This window comes from Seriola dumerili, unplaced genomic scaffold (genome assembly GCF_002260705.1).
Source record: "Seriola dumerili isolate Sdu_G_001 unplaced genomic scaffold, Sdu_1.0 BDQW01000036.1, whole genome shotgun sequence".
NCBI classification, from domain to species: domain Eukaryota; kingdom Metazoa; phylum Chordata; class Actinopteri; order Carangiformes; family Carangidae; genus Seriola; species Seriola dumerili.
This window is the reverse complement of record NW_019174291.1, coordinates 3,896,116-3,910,602: the sequence shown is the minus strand read 5'-3', so window position 1 is coordinate 3,910,602 and position 14,487 is coordinate 3,896,116. Positions and strand designations below refer to the sequence as shown.

General features: G+C 41.1%; 2 protein-coding genes across 4 annotated transcripts; one reads left to right on the top strand and one right to left on the bottom strand.

The window, feature by feature from the left end:
- Positions 1-44: 44 nt before the first annotated feature.
- On the bottom strand, positions 45-2,504 carry LOC111216851. 3 transcript variants are annotated; one of them, XR_002664935.1, is made up of 3 exons: positions 1,554-1,808; positions 1,097-1,379; positions 45-880 (listed from the first exon to the last, which is right to left on the bottom strand). XR_002664935.1 is itself a non-coding variant. In XM_022738477.1 (3 exons), the coding sequence occupies exons 1-3, from the start codon at positions 1,697-1,699 to the stop codon at positions 874-876; spliced, it is 426 nt and encodes a 141-aa protein (XP_022594198.1). In that variant the 5' UTR covers positions 1,700-1,808; the 3' UTR covers positions 45-873. The 3 variants fall into 3 exon arrangements, 2 of the variants coding, with proteins under 2 accessions (XP_022594198.1, XP_022594197.1); XM_022738477.1 differs by having other exon boundaries at positions 1,107-1,379; XM_022738476.1 differs by lacking the exons at positions 1,097-1,379; positions 1,554-1,808 and adding an exon at positions 2,235-2,504.
- Positions 2,505-3,942: 1,438 nt separating this feature from the next.
- On the top strand, positions 3,943-12,660 carry ppp1r14a (protein phosphatase 1 regulatory inhibitor subunit 14A). Its single transcript, XM_022738483.1, has 4 exons — positions 3,943-4,297; positions 11,646-11,726; positions 11,805-11,837; positions 12,371-12,660. Exons 1-4 carry the CDS (start codon positions 4,091-4,093, stop codon positions 12,506-12,508), a joined length of 459 nt encoding a protein of 152 aa, XP_022594204.1. The 5' UTR covers positions 3,943-4,090; the 3' UTR covers positions 12,509-12,660.
- The last annotated feature ends 1,827 nt before the right edge of the window (positions 12,661-14,487 follow it).

Genomic DNA, 14,487 nt, shown 5'->3' with positions numbered 1-14,487 from the left:
TTGATTGCAAGAGACTGGACAAGATTCACATTTACACTTTTACTGTTTGTACTGTAATTTGTTGACAGACCATGTCATTGCGATACAGAAAAGAAAAAGACAGCACTACATAGCACAAAGAAAAAAAGAAAAAAACAAAAGTAGAAATGTGAACATAGGACAATCTCCTTAGGGAAAACTGTACATGCAGTGCTGTAGGAATTACAGTGCAGTCTTCCTACACCTCCTGACGTTCCTGTCTGTTGGGCCACAAATTCTCATCCACATCACAACGAATATCTTCTCTTGCGATGCAGCGTGGAAAGAATCTTTTAGAGTGTCTTATCCAGCCTCTGCAGGCATCTGCTGTGATGTCATCACACGCTGTATCCATGGCAGCCAGAGGGGTCATCTGTGTATGTGGCTGGCGATCATATACTTTCCATCTCCATGCTGAGAAAAATTCCTCAATGGGGTTAAGGAATGGGGAGTAGGGTGAGAGGAACTCCATCAGCATCCTGTTGTGGGTCGCAAACCATTGCCTGATGATGTTGGAGTGATGGAAACTGACATTGTCCCAAACTATTACGTACTTTGGCAAGTCATCTCCAATCTGACCCCTCTCTTGTTCAGGGATGAGATCCCTGTAGAGAGTGTCTAAAAAGGTGACAAGACGCTCTGTTTTGTATGGCCCAATAATGGGAATATGCGTTAGCACACCATTCTCAGAGATAGCAGCACCCATGGTTATGTTCCCGCCCCGTTGGCCTGGCACATCAACTGTAGCTCTGTGGCCGATGATATTTCGACCACGCCTTCTGCGTTTCGTTAGGTTGAAGCCAGCCTCATCCATGTAGATGAAGTTGTGCGGTGGTTCACTTGCTTCCAGTTCCATTATACGCTATATCCAGAAGACACAAAATGAGTTTTATGAATTACATGCATTTTCATTTTGGACAAGATACAGTTACATCAAATGTATACAGCACATGTTGCATCTTCTTTTCTACAGCCATAGCAAATGTGTAAAGGTCACACTTACTGTACTGTATATCACTATACGATGTTGTGCTGTTTACTGTGAGGTACAGTTACTGCATGCTCATACATGTTTTACCTATACATACTGGTAGCGCAGCTCCTTCACTCTTTCACCATTTCTTTCAAATGGAACAGTGTACAGCTGCTTCATATTCATTTGGTGTCTTTTCAGCACCCTGTCAATGGTTGAGTTGCTGACTGTTTGGATGTTTTCAAAGATGTTGTTGTCCTCTATAATGGCACTCTTTATCTCCCTTAGTCTTATGGCATTGTTTTCTACAACCATGGTGCAAATAGCCTCCTCCTGTCCAGGTGTGAGAAGGGGCCCTCTGCCACCCCTGTGAAGTTGTATTGCAGTCCTATGTGGAAAAAATATAGTAATGCAAAACACAAAATTGAGTAAGATAAAATGTCACTGTATAAAATATACTTACTGTATATTGTAAAATGCGAGTGGAATACTGTAATATTGTATGAAGCATTATAGAAAGTATACAGCATTACAGTACAGTTCCTATTGTTAGATTACATACCTGTTCTGTCGACGAAAAGTCTGAATGATTGAGGACACAGCTGTTCTCCCAACATTTGGCTGCACCCTTCGACCAGCCTCGGCCATTGTAAGCCCATGATTGAGAACGTGGTCTACAAGTGTGGCTCTTATCTCATCAGGACACATGTCCTCAGCCTCTTCTGCCTCTTCCTCTGTTTTGCCTCCCAACTCCTCCGCCACGCAGCCTCACTCCTCTTCCTCTTCTTCTTCTCTCTGGCTGTTGACCCCGTCCAATTCTTTGTCCTTCCATTGTCAGACATTGTAACATTGTGTTGTGCTCCGGCTATATATATATATATATATATACTTGCCAGTTGATGGTTCATGAGATGCACCTTTGAGCTATTTCAAAAAACTGGTTGATCATTTGTTGATCTAATGCTTCACACATTTCCCTTCTTTAGAGAAAGTCAAGATTCACCTTCAACAGAGACCCATTATAATCCATTTTGATCAACATGACATAAGCAGTTGATAATGTAGGAAACAGCAGAGAATTGTACATAATCATTTGCATGGATGTACCAAAGCATTTGCAACTTGTTCAAAGAAATGAGAAACTGATGTGAAGATTGAACAAGTAGTTTTGAGAATTTCAATTCTGATCTGAGAAATGTACCAAAGCGACAGAGAAGAACTGTAAAAAAAAATCTTCAGTCACCATGAATGTTTCCAAATGCATCAGGGTGGAGTTATATATCTGTCACGTGTCTGTAGTCGCAGCCATGAAGTCTGCGTCAGGGATTCTTCCAGGGTCACCTTGGCTTCTCTCTTGGCCCTGGCTCTCTGAGTCCTGTGTGGAAAACAATTTTTCTCACTTTCTGAAAGAAGTTTCTCAGTTCAGGTGATTTTTATTTTGTGATATTGGCTCAGAGGAGACAGATGAGTCAGCTGAGATGACCAGCCGCACATCAGTGATAATCCTTCATGCTCACATACGGCTGATCAGACATGATGACATCACTGTTACATCATCATTGCTCTGCTCAGGCTCAGACGCAGTCACATGCTGACCTCATCTGCCAGGTGACCAAACAGAGATAATAACAAGTGTCAAATGTTGAACATAACTCTCGCTCAGGAGGTCATGTTTTCACCTCTGTCTGTTTGTCTGTCTGTCTGTCTGTCTGTCTGTCTGTCTGTCTGTCTGTCTGTCTGTCAGCAGGATTTTGTAAACAGTCCTGAACGGAAATTTGCACTGTACGTGGTGGAGAGAAGGATTAGGGCTCAGAGAATAACTCAGATATGAATCATTTACTGTGAATCTGGATTTTTTTTCTGGAGTCTGGTGGGTGTTGTCTGCTCTTGGTGGAGGTCTGCGCTCTAAATGAATGTGGATTGTGCTCTCTGGGAGGTTCACTAGTGATGTCTCTGTTTTCATTGCAGCTTTAGCACGGACACACCTACAGCTCACCTGTTTACCACCAGGTGCCGCAGCTGCTTCACTCTGTCAGCTCTTACATGTGTTCTGGAAACAGGAGCGCTAGGACCCTGCAGTCCTCTCATGCTGCATTCATGTCTACTTGTAAACTTGTACATCACATAAAAAACGTTTGCTGCTGCTTAAAAACCACTTTTGGTTTTAACTGTATTTATTTCACAGTGTAACGAAGTGGGGCTTCACATGGCTGCTGATGTAAAATAATCAGTGTGTTTTTTCACTTTTTCATCCTCTTTTCACTTATAAAATCGAAGGAACAGAAAACCAGTTGTTATCTCAGTCATTGTCTTACTGTGTCCATCACTTTAATCTGTTATTATCAGTTATTATTGATTATTATTTTTAACAGTCAGAATCATCCACAAAACAACAAACAACAGTAGCTGATTTGAGATTTGTGATGTGCAGTTTTCTCTAACAGACATGGTGACGTCATACAGGAAAGAAGCCGAGGCCAAGTTGAAACACCTCAGATCTAAAATATAAATGTTTGCAAAAAATGTTTTATTGCAGAACAGGAATTAACAGTGTGATGCCTCTGAGGTGACTGGTGGTCACCACAGGACTCGCTGCTGTTTAAATCAAAGACGGTGCACACGGTTCATCTGTCCCAATCTCTGTCTGGATATAATAAATCCCGACAGCACGTGAACGCAGCAGCAATAGCCCTGCTCCGTTTCTGTCGGTTTCAGTCTGCACGCGACACAGCGACTGTCGTCTGGTTTGCAGACAAGCCTCTGTTTTTCTACTAGTTTTTTCTCTGCGTCTGTGGATTCTTTATTGTTCTAATCTAAAACAAAATTTTACGCGATTTTTAAAGGAATAAAATGGGATTTTACTATCATTATTATTGTTATAATAAGTAATAATAATTATAATAATTATATTTATTGTTTTTTATTATAATTGTTAGTCTTTCTCTCTGACTGCAGCAGATTTCCTTTTATCCTCTTGATTTTTTTTGTCTTTCATTAAAAACAGATTTTTTTCTTAAATCAGTCTTTTGAATATTTTTTTTATTTTTGGATTTTTTCGGGGTCTCTTTGTTGGTCTCTGTCCGGGTCTGTTAGGCCCAGATGGCGGCTCACCGGGTGGGTCGTAGGGTGAATAAGGTGTGCAGTAATCAGTCACCAAGTCATGCCAGCGGCGGGCGGGACCCGGGTCAGAGTCTGCAGCGGCGGCAGGCCCGGGTCACCGTCAAATACAACCGCAAAGAGCTGCAGAGGAGGCTGGATGTGGAGAAGTGGATCGACTGTGGACTGGACGAGCTCTACAGTGGGAGGGTGAGTAGTACAGTTGGCTACAACTGCAAAATACTATGCCACCAGTAGTTCGTGGTACTGAATTACTGCAGTACTACAGCATATTATACAAGAATAATACTACTAATATTCCAATATTACTCCTAACACTAGAGTAAGTACTACTGAAAGTACCCCACTGCTGCTGCTTGTGGTACTGAAGTACTGATTGAAGGATACTGTAACTTTATACTTCTACTGGTGCTTGTAACTGACCCAGGATCAGAGTTTTCATGATTAATGTGACTCATTATAATTTAACACAATTAAATCAACATGTTAGCTGAGCAGAGGTCAGGACATGGATGGATTATGAGAACATGTGCCCCAGTGTACAGACAGGTAAAAGTCCCCCCACCCTTTCAACTGTAGGATCCCAGAACAGGAGAGACACAAAACACCTGCATGGAGTGTAGTTTTTTTTCTCTTCGAACATATAGCAATATTAATATACATAGGAACATTAAACATTGAAAGGCTATAGAGTGCCATGTCTTTAACCCAGATTAGCATCCTGCAGTATACTGAGTGTTAACTGAATGTTAGCATGATGCAGTAACCTGAATGTTAGCTAAATGTTAGCATCCTGCAGTAAACAGTTTTACTAGCGTAGGGACTGTATTGTCAAACTCTGGTTAAGTGCTACACTTTCATGCACACACCATTTCATCAGGATGGAAGACAATTGTTTCAGAGCTAAGCACACCTAATGAACACACCTTTTTACACCATGGATGCCATGAACGCAGCATTTTTGTTGCAGGGAAGGAGTCAGCCTCATGGAGCTCTTCAACATACAGCTAACTGTTAGCAAATCATGATGTAATAATGAGTGGGACAGAAGTAAGTGCTGAAAACACATGCAATATTATGATTATAATTTTAATTATGGTGAAAATCAGGACAATTTGGTTGAAAACTGAACGTTAGCTGAATGTTACCATCCTGCAATTAACTGAATATTGGCTACAGGTTAGCCTGCTGCAGTAAACTGAATGTAAGCTAAAGGTTAGCATCCTGCAGTAAACTGAATGTTAACTAAAGGTTAGCATCCTGCAGTAAATTGAATGTTAGCGGAATTTTAGCTGAATGTTAGCGTGCTGCTATAAACTGAATGTTAGCTAAAGTTTAGCATCCTGTAGCCAACTTATTGTTAGCTGAATTTTAGCTGAATGTTAGCATCTTACAGTAAAGTGAAGGTGAGCTGAGTGTTGGCGTCCTGCAGTAAACTGAATGTTAGCTGAATGTTAGCATCCTCCAGTAAACTGAATGTTAACCTAACGTAGCTTGCTGCTGTAAACTAAATGTTAGCTAAAGGTTAGCATCCTTCAGTAAACTACATGGTTAGTTAAAGGCTAGCTAGCTGCAGTGATTCACTCTGATGTGTAACCACTCTGAGTTGATCTGAGGTGAGATCATCGTGGTGTGAAAACATTTAAAAACATTAACATCACAGAAACAGAAGTATAGCGCATCAAGATTTTAAGTTCTTGTTACCTAAACTAAACCAGGGTTTAACAAGACTTATTTTTTAGAATCATCTTCTAAAAATGTCACTTAAGACTTCATAAACTGTCATAATATAAAATAAAATAGTCCATAACAGCTGTATATTTTCCCTCTGGGAGTAGGCAGACAGATACTTTGGTTTTTAGAAACCCTTTTAATACCAACACCAACAAACAGAAATAATCTGTTGCCAGGCACCATGACATTAATATCACAAACATTCTGAATTAGGGCAGACAGATTATTATTAGATTATTTCAGATGAATGTTGGAATGATAAAATAAAATAAGATAAGACAAGATAAGGTAAGATAAAATAAGATAAGAAGATAAGATTAGATGTACCTTTATTGTTCCCCTGTAGAGGAAATTAAAATTTGACACAGCAGCACAAAAGAAAAACAGTGCAAGGGAAAAATGAAATTAGAAAGAGAGAGTCTCAGCAGGGCCTTCACAACTATGTTGTTGTTTATCAGACAAAAATGACCATACTAGGTCTGACATGCGGTTACTGGGAAGTTTGCTGGGCAGAAGTGATTCCTCCCAGTATCTGTTTGTTGGACTGTGACACAGAGGAGATTATTTTGAGGCTCAGTGGAAACAGCCAGAGCTATTCAACTGGAGATTTAAAGGTAAAGCAGAGGAAGAGTTAAAAGTCATAACAAGAGCTGACAGCATGAACACTGCTGCGGGGGAAAGAGTGTGTGTCTCTGTGTTACTCTGAGTGTGTGTTTATGTTTGTGTGTAACTAGTACAGCTCAGCCATGCAGATGCATGTGCGTGTGCACGTATTATCTAAACTCCCACCGAGAAGAACCAAGCGAAGCAGCTGTTTATCTAAATATGGACACATTACAGTCAAGTGTGATTCATTGATGTTGTTTTAATTGCTATGTTTTTGTGTAGGTGATTTTCCATCAGGTCGTTACTATGACAAGGATTTGGTGAAACAGTTAAAATGATTATATCGGGCCCATGCTATCTTAGCAATAATTCTGATGTATCTCATCCCGAACATGGACACAGTTTTGTTACACAACAGCATTTGCACTGCTGTGTGTTTCAAGGACAAAACATGAGACGCTATGTTGATAAAAAGAAGGTTGGAAAAGATCCTGTGGCGTAGCGCTCTTTCTGCCTATGAGACCATCTGCATTGTGATCGAGCAGAGGGCACTCTAAAACTTCACTGTCAGCCTGACCTATGTGGTTGACATCATTAAACTACACAGATAGTAACGTTACCTTGGGTTTTTTTTAATTGGAGGACACTATCAAAGCCGTCCTGAGCAGACAATCACAACACCAAACCATCTGAGAAGTAGAGTGTGGAAGTACGATTTTACACCATGGATGTTTGTGGACTTTGGACAAAGCAGCTGTCTTACAGTACAACAACAACAAATGTGTGGACTCATCCCAGGTGAAGCACCATGATGATGAGCAAAGTTTGACTGCCGACTATACACACTCAGCTTAAGAATATTGAATAGAATATACAGAATATTTTCAGCTCTTTATCTTCCCGTCAAAACAAACTGAAGTTTACATTTAAACATTTAAGCGGGTATTGGATTGTTTCAGTGGGAATATTTAAGGTGTCCAAAACACGCTTTTTCTGCTGGTCCTGGTGCACAGCAGCTCATCCCTCTGCTAGTGTTTCCTGCTACCTCTACTAAATGGCAGTGCTGATCTAATATACTGCAGGTAATACACTGCATGCATGACTACCTCACACAACCCCATGTCATATAACCCCAACTATCCCTTTAAAAAGCAGAGTATCTGGTGATAACGAACTGTGTGTGTACTAGTCAGTTATAACTGACCGTGTGTGTATATGTCCTTGTAGTTAAACTGCAGCCTGTCTCTGGTTCTTTTCAATGAAGGTAAATACAGTGATGTACATGTGTAGTGGCACTGCACTCTGTCAAGGCTCTTCTCAGAGGCTGCAGATTAACAACATGTTAGTCATGCTGCCTTCAGAGGCTACAGGGATTGACTGAACTGAAGAAGCAGCTTTTCATACAGTATAAAACAGCTATGGAAGAAGATACTGGAAGAATCACCCATGTAGTACATGCTCAGGTCTCAGTTTACTGATATTTCTCAAGTGGAAAAAACAAGATCTGGTCAGCTGTTTAACAAGGGTGTTGAATAATGATCAAATAAATTACCAGCAGAGGGATCTTGCGGGCAGCCTTTTCTGTAGCAGCCGTTAGAGCCCCTGTCTCATCAGCAGTGAGCTGTCACAAACTTTCCACTGTCCAATCCCTAAAGTGTTAGTCTAGGAGCTTAGGCGCTTCTTTGAGCCTCTGTAGGTTTGAATGAGAAATATAGTTGGATATCATCTGTAAATAAATTATATTAAATCTGTTTATAAGCTGTCCCAACATCAGAAAATATAAAGTGAATAGCAGGGGCCCCAGACTTGAGCCCTGCAGGACCTCACAAGTCAGTGGAGAGGAATCAGTTACAAAGTCTCTGATACCCTTTTTCATCAAAATTAGCAGTTATAAGCAGGTTTTTTTTTTTTTTAAAAACTCGGGTTAACCAGCTAATACAAGCCAATTGACCTCTTTTCCACTGCCAGTTGAGTTTGCTTTTCTCTTCTGTTCAGACTGAGGACACACAACTGCAAGGAGTGATGTCATCACATGCCCTTACAGAGCACACACACAGAGGTAGTGTGAGCGTCTAGCCGCCATGTAAACTGGTAAAATAGATCTTTTACATCTCGTCCCCGGGTTATTGCTCATGTAAGAGTGTTGGAGCCTCCATATGAGATGCTTCAATCACTCAGTCTTCCATCCCCGGAGCTGGAGCTGATAAATACCTGCTTTTACTGCAGAGTCATTTGACCCGGGTGTGAATGCTGATTGAATGATTTTGACCAGTGGAAAAGGGGGTTGATAGAGACAGTGAAACTTCTGTCAGCGAGATAAGATGTTAACCAGTCTAATGATAGACTTGATACACCCACACAGTCAAGTAGCCTCTTAATATAATGGTTTACTGTGTCAAACAGAACAATCAACTGCACCAGTGGAAATTTAAATATCATCAGAAATCAGCAGTGAGCTGTTTGAACATGTCTGATAAAGATGGAGGAGCAGGATTTAGGTCAGGTCTCTTTAAAATGGGCTGGATAGTCACAGTAATGAGTCACATGATCAGACTGTTTACATGAGCTCCACCTCTTACACACACACACACACACACACACACACACACACACACACACACACACACACACACACAGTAACATTGTGTATGAGATGGATCAGGTTACACACACTCTCCATCACAGTGTTTCATTATCACCATCTCCCTTTAAAATAAAAAAAACCTGGTTGGTTGTGTTACTGTAGTTTTTATCAAACTCACACAGGAGGAAATAGTGCGTTCATCAAGGACTAGTTTCAGTGGCAAATTGATCCAAATGTGTTGAACCAATGACCAGAGCATCCTGTTTCCTGTCATTTAGAGAACATGGTCTGTTCTCATTCAAACATCATCTCTGAGGAGTTCAAGTGTTCATTACTGTAAGTCGTCATCAGGAGGAACATTTACTGTGGGAGCAGCTCTCAGATCTGTTCACATTATTAATCACATGCATTATCATGCACATTTTTTATCTTACATCTGCAGGGATGTGTCATTCTACTATCTTTGTGTAATTTAAATATATAATTAATATATATGATATTTATAACAATCATGTGTGTTTTATGTGTATGAGGATGAAATGATAGGAAATTTAAATGAAAACAAAATGACTGGAACAGGAAATAAATTCAGCTGCTGGAAGAAACTGAAAATATATAAAACTGAGGCTTTAATGTCAGATAGTCAAAGATACATGGGAAGTGATTAAATAGCAGCTTTATTCCTGTTTTTTAAAACCACTGAAACAAACAGAAAAATGTTGGAACATTATATCTAATGTTTAGATCAAATGCAAATAACAGGCAAATCCTAGTCTCAGCGATAGACATAGTTTCAGTGTTATTGATCAGAACTAGTCATGTTGTCTTGGTGCTCAGAGGTAACAATCATTTTACTGAAGCAACACATTCATGAACAGCAGCAGAGTCACAGTCTGGAGGAGATGGTCCAGGTTGCTGGAGGACTCGAGTTCAGGGCTGAGAGTCCTGTCTGGGTCAGACAACAACAGCTCCCTGGTTCAGGTCAGTTGAAGATGGTGGTTTAGGTTCAATGTAAATATCATAAAGTGAACTGTTTCTGTATTAAACCAGACCAGGATCTTTAACCTTAACCAGGTTCTGTGAGGGTCTGAACAGTACCATCACTACAGGTTGTTCTGTCAGATCAGATATTCAGGTGGAAAACAAACAAATATTAACGTGTCTGTGACAAACAGATGAATTAACAACACTTCCTTACGATGATACAGAACAACACTACAACAGTAAGGGAGGTGATGTTTGTGTAGAGTGTAGTACAGTGTAGAGTGGTTACTGCTGTAACTCTGATCCTCAGCTCCCCTTATCAGAAAACATTTCATCCCTCCTCCCTGCATCCATCCATTCATCCATTCATTTATTCATCCATCTGACTCGTGAAGTGTTTTAAAACCCACTTGATTTATTAACCCGAAGCTCCAAGGAGGGTGGAGTTATTGACATGTCAGAGACACTGCATTAGAGGAAGGTTGATGATGAAGGGGGAGGGACTGGTTTGTCTTTGTGTTTAGGTTCAAACATACAGACACACACACAAACACACACACACACACACACACCCACACACACACACACACCAGCCACGCCCTCCCTGAAACACACACACAGTCATTATACTTGATTAATATCAGGAGACAAATATTATTATTACTTTCCTTCTCCTCCCCCTTAGAACAGTCTAATGTACGTCAATGCAGTGTGTGTGTGTGTGTGTGTCTGATCAAGGCGTGGTTGATGTGTGTGCTTGGTGATAAATAAATAATCAGATCTACCTCTTTGGTTCATTTCCTGTCACAGGCCCCATCTGGACACATACACACTTACACACACATACACACACACACACTGTATTGTTCCCATGTCCCTGTGTTGTTCCTATGTCCCAGTATTGTTTCCATGTCCCTGTGTTGTTCCTATGTCCCTGTATTGTTCCCATGTTCCTGTATTGTTCCCATGTCCCTGTATTGTTCCCATGTCCCTGTGTTGTTCCTATGTCCCTGTATTGTTCCCATGTTCCTGTATTGTTCCCATGTCCCTGTATTGTTCCCATGTCCCTGTATTGTTCCCATGTCCCCTTATTTCTTCCATGTTCTTGTGTTGTTCCCATGTCCCTGTATTGTCTCCATCTCCCTTTGTTGTCCTCATGTCCCTGTGTTGTTCCAATGTCCCTGTACTTTTCTGAAGCCAATCCCATCTGAGACTGAGCGAGGGCGGGGTACACCCTGGACAGGGCACCAGTCCATCACAGGGCTAACATATAGAAACAAACAACCACTGACTATGCAGCCAACAGGGGGTGCTGCTGTGACAGGCCGTTACACTCATTTCCAGCTCCAGGGCAAAACTAATGGCAGGAAAGTGCATCAGTGTCACATGTTCATGTTTTTTGACATAATTTTCATACTTTTCCTCCAGTGTTTTATCCTGATTCTCAGATTCCAACACATGTGACATGTGATGCACTTTCCTGCCATTAGTTTTGCCCTAGAGCTGGAAATGAGGGTAACGGCCTGTCATGGCAGCACCCCCTGCAGGCTGCATGGTGTATTACAATCCCTGCAGCTGGTCCTGGAGACTTAACAGCAGCAGTAACTGATATTGTCTGATGTTGTTTAGGAGGAGGAGATGCCAGAGGAGGTGAACATCGATGAACTGCTGGACCTGAAGACAGATGAGGAGAAGACACACAGACTGCAGGTAACTCTATTATTAATGATAGGTGAATATGTATGTCGTCCTCTCTGTGTCTCATGTGTTTGCTCTCTGTGTTCACAGAACATCCTTCACTCCTGTAACAACAGCACAGAGGTAAGAACCCCAGAGCGGCTGCTTCCACTTCTCAACTACAGCTCTCATTTAACTTCACTGATGCAGCACGTTCTGTTCAATCTGCTTTTCGCTCTGACAACCAATCACAGTTCTGTGGTCAGGGTTAAATGAGGGGACGTCACCCTGTGTCACACTTCATCCAGCCTGAGCATGAAATGCATTTTAGAGGAAACATGAGACTCATGACTCAGTCCCACACACACCATCCTGCTGCTGCAAATACTCAATACAGTACCAAAAAGTGAATTAATCCACCTCTGAAAATAGTCCTAACCCTAACCCATCCCACTAGCTGTTTTAGGAAATTACTGAGCCTTTTTAAAACATTAAATAGATATTGATGAGGTGTTTATAAAGATTTCTATCTTCAGTAGGATGCAGGAGGTTTGGAACTGAGAGCCACAGACCCTGACTGTTGGTTTGAGTCTCAATTTTCAGAAAGCTGCTGGTGTTTAAGTGTGTGAGTGTTGATAATAGCCAGACTCAAAAGCATGTATGTCTCCACCTGGCAGGTGTTCATCAATGAGCTGGTGTTCAAACTTCAGGGTTTACAAAAGCAGGAGGATCTGCACAATGATGGCATCGACCTCCCTCAGCTCCACATCTACCCCAGCCACTCTGGATCAGGTGACAGGGAGGTGCTGCACTGAGACAGCTGGTTCTCTTTCTCCTGGTTCCTGGTTGTCCTGGTTCTCTCTCTCCTGATCCCTGAGGTTCTCCTGTTTTGTACATTTGTAGCTATCATTTACACATCCTGTATTGTTTGTACATCATATGGAATAAATCGCAGTATTTGAAATGACTTCTGTTCTTGAAGGATCGTTCTGATTTATTTTCTCTTCTTATTCTGTGAGTCACAATGTTCTCGCCACAGTAACAGCTAAGATCTGAAATGGTAAATTTGAGAACCCATCAGTTTTCAGGCTCAATCACAGCCACCACTCAGCTGCAATACTTTCTTGTTGCCTCTGGACCACACCACAAGACTAGAATCCAAACCCTGCACAGATCATGCATGAGGTTTCAGACCTGTTGTTCCTAACCCTAGTGTAACCCCTTCCCAGATTCCAGTCTTTATTCATCAGTTTTTGTTATGTTTTTAATAAATCATCATTAAGGAGCTCCAGGGAACCAGTGGTCTAAACTCACCCAGCTGGTGTGCTGGACCTACTGGTCCTGCCCCTCTGAGGGGGTAACTTATCTTAGGGCTGCAGCTCACTCTCAGCTGAGGGTGTAACCGCATTGTTTCTGGTTTAACAGCTGGACATGTGTGTTTGCAGTGTCTATTCTGAAAGAGGTCACAGCATGAGGATAGTTACATCAATGCTGATCGGAGGTGGAGCTTAAAACAATCGTGTCATGTGACCTCAGAGCCAATGACAATTGTACCCTATCACTCTGACAAGAGAAGCCAGATGTTAACAGATGTTAGCAGGATTTTGCCCAGTATAAAAGATAGAAAGATAGATAGATTGAGCTCATTGTTGATAATAATAATAACAGTTAATAATAAATAAACAATAATAATTAAATTAGTCCACTTCCTCTAAGGATCCCCTGAACCTCTCTGTTCTGCAGCGTAGTGAGAGACAAGACGCGCGAGAGAGAGACATTGGCTGTGCTTAGACCTCCGAAAGTCCATGACCATCTCCTTGGTCTTGGAGGTGTTCAGAAGGAGGCAGCTCTTGTTGTTCCATTCACTGAAGGCCATCATCAGATCCTTGTACTCCTCTTCCTGCCCGTTCCTGATACATGCCACAACAGCTGTGTCATGCAAGTCTTTCTGGATGTGGGAAGACTCAGAGTTGTATTTGAAGTCGACCGTATACAGGGTGAACAGGAACAGAGCCAGATCAGTCCCCCATGGAGCCCTAATGCTCATCACTGTCTCATCAAGAGTCAAGAGGCCCCAGAAGTGAAAAGTGTGTATTTCAAACCTCACTTACTATCCACATTAAGTTTATTGTCGATGTATGTGAAAAACATTGTCATTACACAAGTACGCCTCAGAGCTGCAGGGTCAGGGTCTCATATTCAAAAGGAACAAATTCACCCAAACCTAAAATAAGAAGCAAGGACCAGGCGAGTCTCCAAAACGTCCTTCAGTAAAGAACTGAGATCACACTGAAACTTTAGTTTTTTATTATACGCATATCCATGTATATATCTATATCTATTTTAAAACATTGTGCATGAATAAATATGAATAAATAAACAGTACAGAGGAATGACTGAATGAATGTGAGGTTTTCTGTTTATACTGTTGATATATTGATCACACTGAGCCAGGCAACAATATCTGAGCTCATCAGATATCTGATGAATCTGTGAATAATAGGTTGAGTCTTATCAATAACTCTGACTGAACAGTTTTTCATTATAATTACTTCTTTTCCTAACACTCACATGGTACTTATGCTGCTTAGTAAATCATTGATTAATTAATTAATTAATTAATAATTCATAATTAATTAATTCTGAAAATAGTACCTATTAGTTACTGGATAAATTAAGAAATGAATGTTCAGAGCTAGAGTGGATGACATCATCGGTAGAGTGGGAGAAGCTCTAGAACTCCTCTGAAAAAATTCTGTTTAACTTGTCCTGCTGGCCACATATTTCAGTCTAC